This window comes from Suncus etruscus, chromosome X, assembly GCF_024139225.1.
Source record: "Suncus etruscus isolate mSunEtr1 chromosome X, mSunEtr1.pri.cur, whole genome shotgun sequence".
NCBI lineage: Eukaryota > Metazoa > Chordata > Mammalia > Eulipotyphla > Soricidae > Suncus > Suncus etruscus.
In genome coordinates this window covers 97,557,826-97,572,866 of record NC_064868.1, presented here as the reverse complement: position 1 = coordinate 97,572,866, position 15,041 = coordinate 97,557,826, and the positions used below count along the sequence as shown (strand labels likewise).

General features: G+C 40.8%; 1 protein-coding gene across 1 annotated transcript; it reads right to left on the bottom strand.

Moving 5' to 3' along the window:
• Positions 1–3,537: 3,537 nt before the first annotated feature.
• LOC125998965 (casein kinase II subunit alpha-like) lies at positions 3,538–4,962 on the bottom strand. Its single transcript, XM_049766981.1, has one exon. The coding sequence runs from the start codon at positions 4,960–4,962 to the stop codon at positions 3,538–3,540; it is 1,425 nt and encodes a 474-aa protein (XP_049622938.1).
• Positions 4,963–15,041: the final 10,079 nt, after the last annotated feature.

Sequence of the window (15,041 nt, the reverse complement as noted above, 5' to 3'; positions counted from 1 at the left end):
TAGAGATAGACACAGAATAGTCTCACTCCATCTATAAGTTTTAAGTAAAATTAGACAGTATTATAATAAGGCCCAGAGACAATAGAGTAAGGGCTGGAAGAACCAGCTGACAATTTGAAGTTCACCACAAAGAGTGGTGAATGCTGTTAGGGAAATAACTACACTAACAACTAGCATGACAATGTTAAGGAATGAAACAAGTAGAATGCCTGTCTCGAATACAGGCAGCAGGGTGGGGGGAAGTTGTGGTGGTGGGAATGTTGTACTGGTGAATGGGTATTCTGTTTATGACTAAAACCCAACTACAAACATGCTTGTAATCATGGTGCTTAAATAAACTTTTTATAAGATAAAAAATTATCTTATCCTGTCCTCAGACAGACTAGCCCATCTGCTTCTTATTCCTTTAGACTGAAACTGAATGACACTTCCAGTTGCCTAATTTCCAGTTTTCAGTTAAGAGATCAAGGGAATTCTCAATCCCACATAGATACACAAATCCAATTCCATATATTTCATATCCTAACTGGATAGTCACTTGTATTAAAAATGAGACTGGATCCATATCTCAGACTACACACAAATCAATTCAAAGTGGATCAAAGACCAGAAGCCATAAAATATGTTCAGTTAGATATAGACAGAACTGTACAGGATCTGAATATCAAAGGTCTTCAAAGATTTGATTCTACTGAGAAAAATAAATCCAAATAAGCAAGTCGGACTATATGAAGTTGAGCAGTTTCAACACATTTAAAGAAACACAGATTAAAATAAAAAGAAATCCACGTGCTAGAAGTGATTTGAACATTATACTATGGCTATATCACTAACATTCAAAATCCACGAAACACTCCTCACAGCTCATCAACAGGGAAAAAGTCAATAAAGGCATCAGAAAATGTGGGGAAGAGATAAGTGGGTGCTTCTACGAAGAGGGAATACAAGCATAGGGGAGTGATGGCTAACATGGGAAGGATTTCTCAATTGTGGCATTTTAAAGTGATGAGAAATTGAATTTTCGGACTTCAGTGATAACCGTGTGTTTGGCATTTGCCTTATATGTGGCCAACCTGGGTTTGATCTCTGGCATCCCATATAGTTCATAGAACACTCCCAGGAGTGCAGAGCCAGGAGTAATCCCTGAGCACCACTGGGTGTGGCCCCCAAACAAACAAAAGACTGCATTTGAAAAGGGAGATAATTTTGTCAAAAACGAGTGTGTTTCCCTATCAATGCTGAAGAACAGGGACTATTATGTCAATGGTTGTTGGAAATTATCACTCTGAAAAAGAAGTGCATTGCTTAAAGTGATTTTTCATGGAACCCCTTGAGCTGTGAAAAGTTTGAGCTAAAAATTTAGAATGACATTTTCTCCAGCATCCTGCTTTATAAATTTAAAACTTGTCCTCATGTAGTGGCACTTTAATTCTTCTATTCCATGATACTGAAGCAGACTTATATTGAGATTTTATAGAAATTTAGGATATTTTTTGCACAAACAGTGGTGTTTACAGCTTTCTCCTGGCACTGTGCTCAGGGATCACTCTTGATAGTACTCAGGAGAACATATGGGTGCACAGGATCAAGCCTGGGACAATCATGTGCAATACCATAAGCTCTGTGTTATCTTACTAGCTGGTAAATCTGGCATAGTTTCTGATCACCACTGAATAAACAACAAGTAACCTGTGTAATGTATTTTTAAAGTTATCACTTCTTTAACATTTTTTCTTTCCACATAGTATTATACTATCATGATTGTTATCCTATTGAAAAGAATCGCCCAAATGTTTTATTATAGAAGTGAGCTCTGGTTATTTTTTAACTCTTATACTTCATTTTATTTGGTGTTTGAATACAAGAGTCAAGGAAATAAGAAAGTCATATCATTTCATGAAATCTTTGGGTTCTGTCGGTAAATATATCTCAGACAGGATATTAATAAGGATATTTCTTTTAGACTACAGAGCTGAGAGATAAATTTCTGTGACTTGATACGCATGATTTTGCTCTCCTTCAAATAACCATGGTTTTAAAAAAAAAAAAAAAAGCAAACAGTGCCCCCTTTACTCCTCACCTTCACTAAAAATGTTCAGGTGTGGCACCCTGAGAGGCAGCAATATGAGATCTTTTTCTTCCAGTGCCTGGTTTCTCCTCCGTTTAATCCACTACAGTGGCAACAAGCATCATCATGATTTCAAGCACATAATATAGTTAATAACTGTTTATTTGGTGCTGTATATGAAAATATTTCCGTAAGATTCTTCTTTGTCTGTTGTCCCACCTTGACCTTCCAGGTGGGGGCGCTGTTGAGAGCTGAATAAATAGTTTGGGAACAAGGTGTTCAGGATCTTTTGCCAGAGTTGGCTGGCTGGCTCACGGTATGTTTTGGAGCTAGCGGCAGGCTGACAAAGGACTCTCTTCGCCCAACCTTTTACTGTGTGTGTGTGTGTGTGTGTGTGTGTGTGTGTGTGTGTGTGTGTGTGTGTGTGTGTGTGTGGTTTTTGGGTCACATCCTGCAGCGCTCAGGGGTTTCTCCTGGCTTTATGCTCAGAAATCGCTCCTGGCAGGCTCGGGGGACCATATGGGATGCTGGGATTCGAACCACCGTCCTCCTGCGTCTAAGGCAAACGTCTTACCGCTGTGCTATCTCTCCGGCCCCAACCTTTTACCTCTTAACCCTCCTGTCTGTGTGGATTATTTGCTGCGAATAAATATTACCAAGATCTCCCCCCAAAAGGGGACAAGGGGGTGGGAATCAATTTCTCATTCTGGGAGCTCTTTGCGGACACACAATCAACCAACAAAGGAGTAAACGGGACCCAACAAATGGGGCAACAATTCAGAACTAAAAATGTTTTAAAACATTTTATTAGCACATTGTGTTTAACAAAGTTACTCAGATTTGAGGTTCAGGCAGCTACTGTTTTCACACCAATCCCATTACCAAAAAAGATTTCTCTTTAAATAGATGTTTTGACGTTACTGCAGATAAATACAAGGACCTGCAGATGGACTGAAATAAGAAAGTCAACTGGTTAGTTTTATTCAATTTTAATGACTAAACTAACATGCATGTACCAGTGACAGTTCAGACAGTGCTTCTGGAGTAACCCTCTCCCTGCCTGGACGAAGCTTCATTAAGAAAGAACAAAACCATGTAATTTGAAACAACCTGGATGAAACTAAAAAGATATCAAGCTGAGTGAAGTAAGCCAGACAAAAAGAGATTGATAGAGAAGGATCTTTCTCATATGTGGGACTTCAAGATAAACGGCAAGGTGGCAATAAACACATGAGACAACTGGAAAATTAATCCACTTAAGTTGGTTGGGCATTTTAAAGAGAGAAGTGCTATTTGGGAGATGGACGGTGGTGGGTACACTGGTGATGAATGTGGTATCAGAATTATGTGCACTAGAAACACCATTAATGCTATAGTAACTCATAGAATTCTATCCATAAAAATGTAAATAAATCTAAGGGAGAGAGCAATGTATCTACCTCTCCCTGAACATTAGGATACAAAGTGTGTTAATTCTGCATTTTGGATATAGATGAAGCAGAATTCTCAGGGCCTATGGAAGTGTCAGTGGCTATGGAGATCTCAGGTGCTATGGAAGTCTCAGGGGCTATGGAGGTCTCAGGAGCTATGGAGGTCTCAGGGGCTATGGAAGTCTCAGGGGCTATGGAAGTCTCAGGGGCTATGGAAGTCTCAGGGGCTATGGAGATCTCAGGGGCTATGGAGATCTCAGGGGCTATGGAGAGCTCAGGGGCTACGGAGATCTCAGGGGCTATGGAAGTCTCAGGGGCTAACGAGACCTCAAGTACTGGTGTACCAGCCACGGGCTCAGAGGTTGAAGGCCCTGGTGCTAAAGAAGGCTCTGGCTCAGCAGGGTCACTGACGGCAGGTGTAGTGCTCTCTGGAACTTGAGATTTACCAGATCCTTTAGCCTGGTTCTTCACGACATCTGAGAAATAGGGATGCTCCATGGCCTCTTTGGCAGTAAGCCTATACTGAGGGTCGTACTGGAGCACCTTATCCAGGAGATCAAAGGCTTCTGTATTAACAAGGTGGCTATTTTCATTGCTAATGAAGTGAAACCAATCAATGCGGGCGTGCCTGCCCAAAGTCCGCAGGAGACGGTTACTTAACTTGATATTGTATTTGTCAAGATACTCATAAAAGCGACCTGTTCCAAGAGTGGTGACTATCTTCAGGAGCTGGTCTTCGTTATTACGACCATGAAAAAATGGGTCTTTCTGAAAGATCATGCCTGCCAGGATGCACCCCAGGCTCCACATATCCAAACTGTAGTCATACATCTCATACGCTGCCAGCAGTTCAGGGCCTTTGAAATATCGGGTAACTACATTAGAATTATAGACTTCGCCAGGATGATAAAATTGTGACATTCCCCAGTCAATTAACCTCAGCTTTCTTTGCTCGTGATCAATCAAGATGTTTTCGGGTTTGAGGTCTCGGTGCATGATTCCCATGCTATGACAGTAATCCAAAGCTTTCAGAATCTCGTATGTGTAATACCGTATATCATAGCCTGTTAATCTTGGGTACAAGTACGTATGATCGAAATTGTTTATGTATTCAAAGACCAAGCCGGGGGTACCTGAGGCAGGATTTCTCACAACAGCTGTCAGATTTATGATGTTGGGGCCATTTCGCAAATTCTCCAAAATCTTTATTTCACACTTGACTTGTTCCTCTAGGATTGGGCTGAGGATTTTCATAGCAAACTTTTCATTTGTTTCAATTTTGACAGCTTCAAAAACTTTACTATAGCTTCCAGAGCCAATTCTTTTACCCAGTTCATAGTCACGTAGATTGCCCCATTGCACCTCATAGGATTCATAATCCCAATATTCTCTGGGTCGGTTTGTATTAATATCTGCATAGACTCTAGCTCTGCTTGGCAAGACCGTAAGAGACTGTTCAGACATGTTGGTAGACAAAGATAAAGCTGATGGTCAGAGACCTGGCCGTCACAGTCTTTAGAAACAGGTAGTCACAGTGTTTAGAAGCACTTAAATCTTGCTTCAGACTTGTTATCCCTGTAAGAAACAAAACAGATGAGCAACATTTTAATATCTGCTTGACAGTACAATAGTTTACTTTGTTACTGCTTACACCTAATAGTCGTGAGGTGAAGTTGAATCCTGGCAGTATCTTGTGGGCTAGTGAGTATTGCTGGGTGTGGTCCCTCTTCTGTGATCAAAGTTGCAGCAGAGGCTTAGGCTCTTCCCCTCCTCCACAATGTGGCTGCTGCAGAAGGAAAGAAGATACCAGCCAACCAGGCTGGCACTGTTGTTCTATCTTTTCAATTACATACACAGGTTGTTGGCGGGGGCAGGGAAAATAAAACATACCATTAAACTAACAGTCTTGAAAGATACTGACAAATAACATGAGATTCAGATATATCCATTAAAACTCCTGGCCCAACCCTCACTACCGCTGTACTGTACTGCTTTCTGTATCTCAGATCCATAGTCATTAAAAATAAGCTCTTAAGGAAAAGCAAATCTGAGGTTGCTGTGTTGTTCTGCGACTTAAAGTAAAGCATTAGATTAGGGGGTGGAATGGACTCAGCTTAAAGTTGCTATGAATAGATCATTTATTAGATCATCTTCAAGCTTTTTTGAATCACATAATTGCTGAAATTTGGAGCTTTTCCCCTATCATCCAATCCACATTAATCTGCCCCCCCATAGATCCATTTCAACTTATTCATGACCGATACAAAAGCCATATATGACAAACCTTGTCCAGTTTACCAACTGTTTGTTCCAACACATGGTAGTTCATCTATTCTAATGTCTCTATGTTAATTTATTTTTTTATTGCAGGAGCGGAGAGGGAGGGAGAGACGGAGGAAAGGAGGGAGGGAGGGAAGGAAGAAAGGAAGGAAGGAAGGAAGGAAGGAAGGAAGGAAGGAAGGAAGGAAGGAAGGAAGGGAGGGAGGGAGGGAGGGAGGGAGGGAGGGAGGGAGGGAGGGAGGAAGGAAAGAGGAGAAAGGGGGAGGGCTGGCGCTGGGTGATCTCTATGTTAATTTATATATCAACAATTACACCGCTTCTTCATGGACATATATTCTACAAAGTATAGCAGTTTTCAAATTCACCACAAGAGTGAATTCTTCTCTCCTATTATAAAAGATCATTAACTGCAAGGAATAAGTAGGGATTTAAGAAAGTAAAGAAACAGCAACTTTTACTGGGATAACTGTGTAAAAATCCCCTTAACTGTTTTACACAGATGAATCGGCTTAGAGCTTCTGCAGTCTTCACTGAGTACATCAGCCAATTAGTCAGGAAAAGACAAACTAGGCTCAAATCTGTGTGCCTGGAGAGTTGTCTGGACATTTGGAGGGAGAGGAGGCAGCTTAAAGTTTTCCAGAGCATCACAATTACAAAAACATGGGATGTTAAAGAGCGTCCATTCTCAGGGAATAATGCGGAGTTAGTCATGATTGGAGAAGAGATTTTTTTTTTAGTTTTTGAGTCACATCCGGTGATGGCACTCAGTTTACTGTGGTTCTGTATTTAGAAATTAGTTTGGTCAAGATCAGGGGACTATATGAGATACTGAGGATCGAACCCAGGTTCCTATGGGCACGGCAAGCACCTTATTCACTGTACTGTCACTCCACCCCAAGATTTAATGACAGAAGAGGGAAGTGAAACTGAGTTAAGTAAAACCACAATAAAAGTCCTGAGATGAATGCTATAGATCGCATGGAAGTTCAAGGCAGAACAACTAATTTGTGGTCAGACCTGTGGTCAGTGCACCAGTACAGCCAACAATCAAAAGTAGAGTAACCATATAAAAGGAAGCTGCATGCTTCTGGGAAATTGGCTGCAGTTTTGTGCATAGTAACAAATACAAGCTCTTCGAAAGTCATAGTCAATGTTAACCGAGAATCATGACAGTTTACATGCCATGACCACTGTATGAAAAGAGAAAACAGAAAGTCAGTGAGAAGCGTAAGTCTTAGGGCTCAGCTATTGAAAACACTGACAGAAAATAAATTCTATAGACAGAAGAAAAAAAAAAGAATAAGCCAATCTAATGGCAGAAGCCCCCAGTTGGCAATGGCCTAAGGAAATCAAACAAGTGAGTAGAAATATAATCTGAAATTTATGGAAGGCAAAAGGTCATAGCTGCCTATTCTTGTGGATTTTCAAGCTGGGCTCTTGACATCTGTTGAGAAAGAGATGGTGATAATGAAAAAGCAGATACCCACGGAAGGCTTTTAAGGGCGTGCTCATGAAAGGACAGCCAGAAGAAAGAACTAAGGATGTGTGAGTGGGGTAGAATGTAAGTGGAGTAGGGGTTGCATCGGGTGTCTGATTCCTGGTGTACCTGCAATGTCAGAATTATGGCTACATGAAATTATTGCATCTATGGTTATCACACATCTATGGTTATCACACATACCCCTCCTAAATCTCAGGAAAGCAGCAGCAGGTTTCATTGATTTGACAGTTCATCTATTTCAAAGATTTGTAGTGGATCCCCCTGTCATAGGTAGGGTCAGTTCCTGAATTGCCTGGCAGATAGAACCTCCCATAGGACAACTGTACCAGGGGACCCCCCCCCATAGAGCCATTGTTCTGGGGATTCTTCTTGAGACAGAAGTCTCGGAGGCACGCTGCTTCAGAGATGAAGGACAGCACAAAGAGGGGCAGCATCTCCCATAATCAGAGGTCACTCACAGACTTGATTCATTTGTAGTCTCCGCCCTCATAACTCAGTCAAGAGATAAAGCTACTTTTATGACCCTGTTGTGTTACTCCGTAAACATTCCTAATACCCAATGTTTATGGTTAACTTCTCCCTGGTGCTTCACGTCCCTCGTTGCCCAAGTCCTGGGCCCTGCCACCCAGTATAGATCCCAGTTCCTCTTATCCTATAAGCATTGTTAGACTTGAATCATGTGTCTCTGATCATTAACCTGGGACCAGTTCTTTTCCTGTCATCAGTTGAGGGGAATGTCCTCAATATCAGATGCACAGGGAGAAGGGAAGCTGACCCTTGCCAGGAGACTGGGTTGGCATACACCTGGGCACATGGAATTGAGCAGCAAAGCCTAGTCCACACACAGTGTTGGGGTAAATGGCTAGATCCATAGATCCATACTTCACATCTTGTTGTTGTTGTTGTTTTTTATACTTCATATCTTAAACAAAAGTTCATTGCAGATTGAATACTTGCCTGTATATCAGACAGTAATCCATCAAGAACACTTAGAATATAAGCACATCTGAAAACTATAAAACTCTGCTCCAAGAAATAAGAGAGGACACGCGGAAATGGAAACGCATACCCTGCTCATGGATTGGCAGGATTAACATCATCAAAATGGCAATACTCCCCGAGGCATTATACAGCTTTAATGCGATCCCTGTAAAGATACCCATGACATTCTTCAAAGAAGTGAATCAGGCACTTTTGAAATTCGTTTGGAACAATAAACACCCTAGAATAGCTAAAGCAATCATTGGGAAAAAGAATATGGGAGGAATTACTTTCCCCAACTTTAAACTTTAAGTCAAAGCAACAGTTATCAAAACAGCATGGTATTGGAATAAGGACAGGCCCTCAGATCAGTGGAACAGGCTTGAATACGCAGAAAATGTTCCCCAGACATACAATCTCCTAATTTTTGATAAAGGAGCAAGAAATCCTAAATGGAGCAAAGAAAGCCTCTTCAACAAGTGGTGTTGGCACAACTGGCTATCCACTTGCAAAAAATTGAACTTGGAACCCCAGCTAACATCATGTACGAAGGTAAAATCCAAATGGATTAAAGACCTCGATATCAGACCCAAAACCATAAGATATATGGATCAACACAGAGGCAAAACACTTCAGGACATTGAGACTACAGGCATATTCAAGGAGGAAACTGCACTCTCCAAGCAAGTGAAAGCAGAGATTAACAGATGGGAATATATTAAGCTCAGAAGTTTCTGCACCTCAAAGGAAATAGCACCCAGGATACAAGAGCCACCCACTGAGTGGGAGAAACTATTCACCCTATACCCATCAGATAAGGGGCTAATCTCCAAAATATACAAGGCACTGACAGAACTTTACAAGAAAAAAACATCTAATCCCATCAAAAAATGGGGAGAAGAAATGAACAGACACTTTGAAAAGAAGAAATACAAATGGCCAAAAGACACATGAAAAAATGCTCCACATCACTAAGCATCAGGGAGATGCAAGTCAAACAATTATGAGGTACCACCTCACACCCCAGAGAATGGCACACATCACAAAGAATGAGAATAAACAGTGTTGGCGGGGATGTGGAGAGAAAGGAACTCTTATCCACTGCTGGTGGGAATGCCGTCTAGTTCAACCTTTATGGAAAGCGATATGGAGATTCCTCCAAAAACTGGAAATCGAGCTCCCATACGATCCAGCTATACCACTCCTAGGAATATACCCTAGGAACATAAAAATACAATACAAAAACCCCTTCCTTACACCTATATTCATTGCAGCACTATTTACCATAGCAAGACTCTGAAAACAAGCAAGATGCCCTTCAACAGACGAATGGCTAAAGAAACTGTGGTACATATACACAATGGAATATTATGCAGCTTTCAGGAGAGATGAAGTCATGAAATTTTCCTATACGTGGATGTACACGGAATCTATTATGCTGAGTGAAATAGGTCAGAGAGAGAGAGAGAAAAATGCAGAATGGTCTCACTCATCTATGGGTTTTAAGAGAAATGAAAGACATTCTTGCAATAATAATTTTCAGACACAAAAGAGAAAAGAGCTGGAATTTCCAGCTCACCTCAGGAATCTCACCACAAAGAGTGATGAGTTCAGTTAGAGAAATAACTACATTTTGAACTGTCCTAATAATGAGAATGTATGAGGGAAATGATAAGCCTGTCTAGAGTACAGGCGGGGGTCGGGTGGGGAGGAGGGAGATTTGGGACATTGGTGAGGGGAATATTGCACTGGTGATGGGTGGTGTTCTTTACATGACTGAAACCCAAACACAATCATGTATGTAATCAAGGTGTTTAATTAAAATATAAAATAAAGAAAAAAAGAATATAAGCACATCTCTACAGATGTGCATCTCAGAATCTATAGTGTTTAAACTCCAGTGGCAAAGAGAACAAAAAGAAAAAGAAATAGAATATCAAACTTAAAAGTCTTTGCATGGCAAAGAAATTTGGGCTAAAAATAAAAAGACAGCATATTTATGGGACAAAATCAAATTTGGATGTCATTATCTGATAAAAGGCACAAGATATATAAAAGTAATTAATAGAGTTCAATAATAGAAAACCTCATGAACTATCACACAATGTGAGAACTGACAAACAAGAAACATATGGTCCCCTGATAAGCATATAACAAGTTCATCATACTTATATTTAGGTACATGCCAATAAAAACAGTAATGAGTCATCTCATACCTCTGAGAATATCATATACCTAAAAGGAGCCAACTTTTGTCTAGTTAAGCCTTAATGGAAAACAGTATGGTGATTCCTCAGAAAAGAGCACTAGAGTTTGCATAGGACCCAGTGACTGCACTTCAGTAAATCACACAATTATGACTTTAAGAACAAAATAGTCATATTTATGTTTACTGCAGCACCAGGGGCCTTCAAACTACGGCCCGTGGGCCACATATTGTATTTATTCCCATTTTGTTTCTTCACTTCTTTTTTTTTTTTTTTTTTTTTTTTTTGGTTTTGGGGTCACACCCGGCAGTGCTCAGGGGTTTTTCCTGGCTTCGTGCTCAGAAATTGCTCCTGGCAGGCACGGGGGACCATATGGGACGCCGGGATTTGAACCGATGACCTTCTGCATGAAAGGTAAATGCCTTACCTCCATGCTATCTCGCCGGCCCCTGTTTCTTCACTTCTAAATAAGATATATGCAGTGTGCATAGCAATTAGTTCATAATTTTTGTTTTTACTATAATCTGGCCCTCCAACAGTCTGAAGGACAGTGAACTGGCCCCCTGTTTAAAAATTTTGAGGACCCCTGAAATTCAGAACAACAGGCAGAAATTATACTAAGTACAATAAACACAGTACAATACAATAGACAGAATACGTACAGTAAATTGGCAGTTATGTTGGCAGCTCTGTGATGAAAAATGAATCAAAAGCCTGGATGAAAAATAAAAGGCAATATTTATCAGCAAATAAAGTCTAGAGTTTGCCTATGACTCAGTGTTTACACATCTCAGCATTACACTAAATCACAAAAATTACTACAAAGACAGAATATTCACACTTAAGTTCACTGTAGCACTTGGTATAATAGGAAGAATATGTGAATGAAACAGCTGAACAAGTCAGTGAATGAATAAAGAAGCTGTTATGTATACATGCATGTGTGTTCATGTACATGCTATATTCTAAAAAAAATACTATACCAACAGAGGAAAGATAAGAAATCACTTGGTTGGGTGTAAGTTCGATGGAACTGTGCAGGATTGAATTAAGTGATATAAGTCAGAGGGAGAGCGCAAATACTGACTCATGTCTTTTATCTGTAGTATAAAGAAAACCCAAAATGAAAATTGGCAGTATCTAGTGATGAGCAAACCCTTGGCCTTGGATCATAAAATTGAAAATGCCCATCAAACAAGGATTTGGGGATATGGGAGATTTACAGGATGACCCCTGGAATAAAGGGGCATTGCATAAGTGCTTGAGACCCTTGCTGGAGAGGTGTGATTAGTTCTGTACACAGGAAACAAAAATGTTAAAACTATTTGAAACATGGCTTAGAGGATCGTATCTGAAGTGTTTATTTAAAATAACATTAGCTAGAGAGAAATCAGAGTTCAAAGTACTTGCCATGCATGCAAACAACCCTGGTTTGGTCCCCATTACTGATTGTGGGAAATCCCACCCCTACCCCAACATTTACAGGAGTCATCCCTGTGCACAAGAACAAGTCTGAAGCACCTCTAGATGAGACGTAACCAAAAAGTGTAATGAATAAAATAAGTCAAATAAATATAAAAGATAAAATAAAGCAGCACACCTGAGTCTTGTGGCAATGTGTGCTATTTATATGTCAATACCACTGAGATTCTCAGATGTAGTCAACCTGTGAAATAAAAGACACAATTATACATTATCTAGACAGTATATAAGTCATATATCATTATATACAATCATATTACATACAACAATATAACATATATGTATAATCATATGTATATAACACATGTATATATACCATTAACACATCATTAATTTTACTGATTATTAATGAATTATATTATTAGTTATTATTGCCTCAATATTATCAATATAGAATTCTATTGACATTATATTTTATATGTGATATATAATGTAGTATATAATATGATGAGAATATGACACATATATTTATAATACATATAGAAACAAATATTTATAATACATATATAATGTATATCATATGTTATATTATCATTATATCATATAAGAGCATACATTACATATCATATATTTATCACACATATATAATGTTTAATATGCATACATAAATGCATTATATATAAATATACATGAATGTATATAAATATATTTATATGACATTTAAAATATAATACAAATATGTGTAAATATATAAAGAAGCAAAGTTTAGGAGTGTTGGCAGCCTGAGGACAGTTAATGACTTTAAACCAGCACGTAAATACAAAGAAAATTGTCTTTAACTGTGAGAGAAGAAATGAGACTTTTGTCGGATCTTATTAAGAGATCAGACCAAGATTTGACTGAGTAAATTCAGAGCAGGCACTAATTTTCTTGTTTTGCTTTTTGGCCACAACCTGCATGCTCAGGGCTTACTTCTTGCTCTGTGCTCAAGAATCCCCCATAGGAGTGCGAAACCACATGAAGTGCTGTAGATAGAACCCACATCAGATGCACGCAAGGCAAGAAAGTGCCTAGCCCACATTACTGTCTTTCACGTTTGGACAATTAATTATTGTGCAGTAAATTCCGAAATGGTGTCAGGTCAGACGCAGCCACACAGATAATGGTTTTCTGTATGTTTTCAGAACAAGAACTCAAACAAATAACTGATTCTGCTCTAACTGTCCAGTTCCAACCAAAATGTGTGTCTACCAGACACACAAAGAATAAGCAACTCTAGAATTTGTAGAAACAAGGATGAACTAGATAAGACAAATAAAAGTCATCAGATTTTCCCTCAGCTCTGGAATAAACAGAATGGAAATAAAATGATTGAAAGGGCACTACCAAGGGCCATGGTTCCCCAGCTTTATTCAAAGTTATATTGTTTTATTATCTCTCATTTGGGCACCACCCAATAGTGTTCAGTACTTATTCCTGTCCCTGTACTCAGGTAACACTTTCGGTTGACTCAGGGGACCACATACGGTGCAGATAATAAATACTGGATGGTTGCATATGACACAAACATACAGTGCTGTAACTCAACCCACTGTACTATCATTCTGGAACTGCCAAATTTTGGGGGGAGGTTAGGTGACACCCGGAGGCGCTCAGGGGTTACTCCTGGATCTGTGCTAAGATGTCTCTCTTGGTAGGATCAGGGGACCAGATGGGAGGCCGGGAATCAAACGAGGGTCCATCAAGAGAAAAAAACCTAAAAAGAAAAAGAAAACAAAAAAGAATAGAGAAAAAAACTAAAAAAAAAAAGAAAAAGAAATCAAACTAGGGTCCATCCAGGGTTGGACATGTGCAAGGCAAACGCCCTACTGCTGTGTTATCACTCCTGCCGGTGCCCTGCCAGCTTTTGGGTGGAGCAACCAGTGGTGCTCAGGGTAGCCTCCTGGATCTGTGCCCAGGAACCACTCCTGGTGGTCTTGGGGGTACCATATGGGATGCTGGCGTTTGAAACCAGGTCAGGCACTGGCAAAGCAAATACCCAACCGGCTGTACTATCACTGTCCTATTACTCCATCCCAATCTTCTTTATTTTAATGAGTGCTAAGTACAATTTACTATTCCGGAGCCTCTCACTGAAAAGATGGCCGGCCCCGAATCCAAGCTTTAGCAAGGGAAATGCTGTATATTACAGGGAAATGACACATTATGGACAAAGAATACACAGCAAACCCCCGTGTCACCCAAAAGATATCTGCAGTCAGGAACCCCCGCCTTTCATTTGCAAGACAGCCCCACAAGCCACAGACACACCAGTGACGGGGTTCCAGACTCGATTGAAAAGACACTTCCGGGCCGGGCGGTGCCGCTAAAGGTAAGGTGCCTGCCTTGCCTGCGCTAGCCTTGGACGGACCGCGGTTCGATCCCCGGTGTCCCATATGGTCCCCCAAGCCAGGAGCAACTTCTGAGCGCATAGCCAGGAGTAACCCCTGAGCATTACCGGGTGTGGCCCAAAAACCAAAAAAAAAAAAGAAAAGACACTTCCCTGTCTCCCCCCCCCCAACACACACACACACTCACAAAGAGTAGGCCTTGGGTGGCTACCAGCCTTCCATGGGCAGTTCAGGGGCCCACTTTGTCTTCAGAATTCTCAGGTTCTACTTTAAAACCCATATTATTGCAGTAGACATGGGCCCCAAGAGTGTGCAGGAGGCACGGCTGTGCCTAACACGAGGTCCCAAGCATTGAAAATGGCGGCAGTGACGCTCCCGACACCCACACACAGGCAGGAAGTGGTCCCTGAGCATGGAGCCGTTAGTCCAGCCGGAGTTCCGGTAGGTGCCTTCCCAAAAGCCCAAAGAAAGAGAGGAAAAGTGTGGAGAAGGACCCACCTGCCACCCAATTTATCAAAGACCCAAAGAAAACGGAAAGGCAGTAGAACCTGTCCAAATACACGCGGGAGAGGTCTCACCTAGCTTCCGTCTTCCTAACGGCAATCCTGCTTCGGGAGCAATGGCTGCCAAGTGCAACGTCATAGAGCAGGAACTGGCACTTGTAAGGTCCCGCCCCCCAGCAGCATCATTGGACAGCCTGCTGAGATGATGGACAGGCCCACTGTCTGCTCTGCCCATTTCGGCCTGACGCCTCTCTGTAGA

Bases quoted from the DNA above. Each gene is read 5' to 3' on its own strand.
- LOC125998965 (XM_049766981.1), bottom strand. From the start codon at position 4,962: ATGTCTGAACAGTCTCTTACGGTCTTGCCAAGCAGAGCTAGAGTCTAT.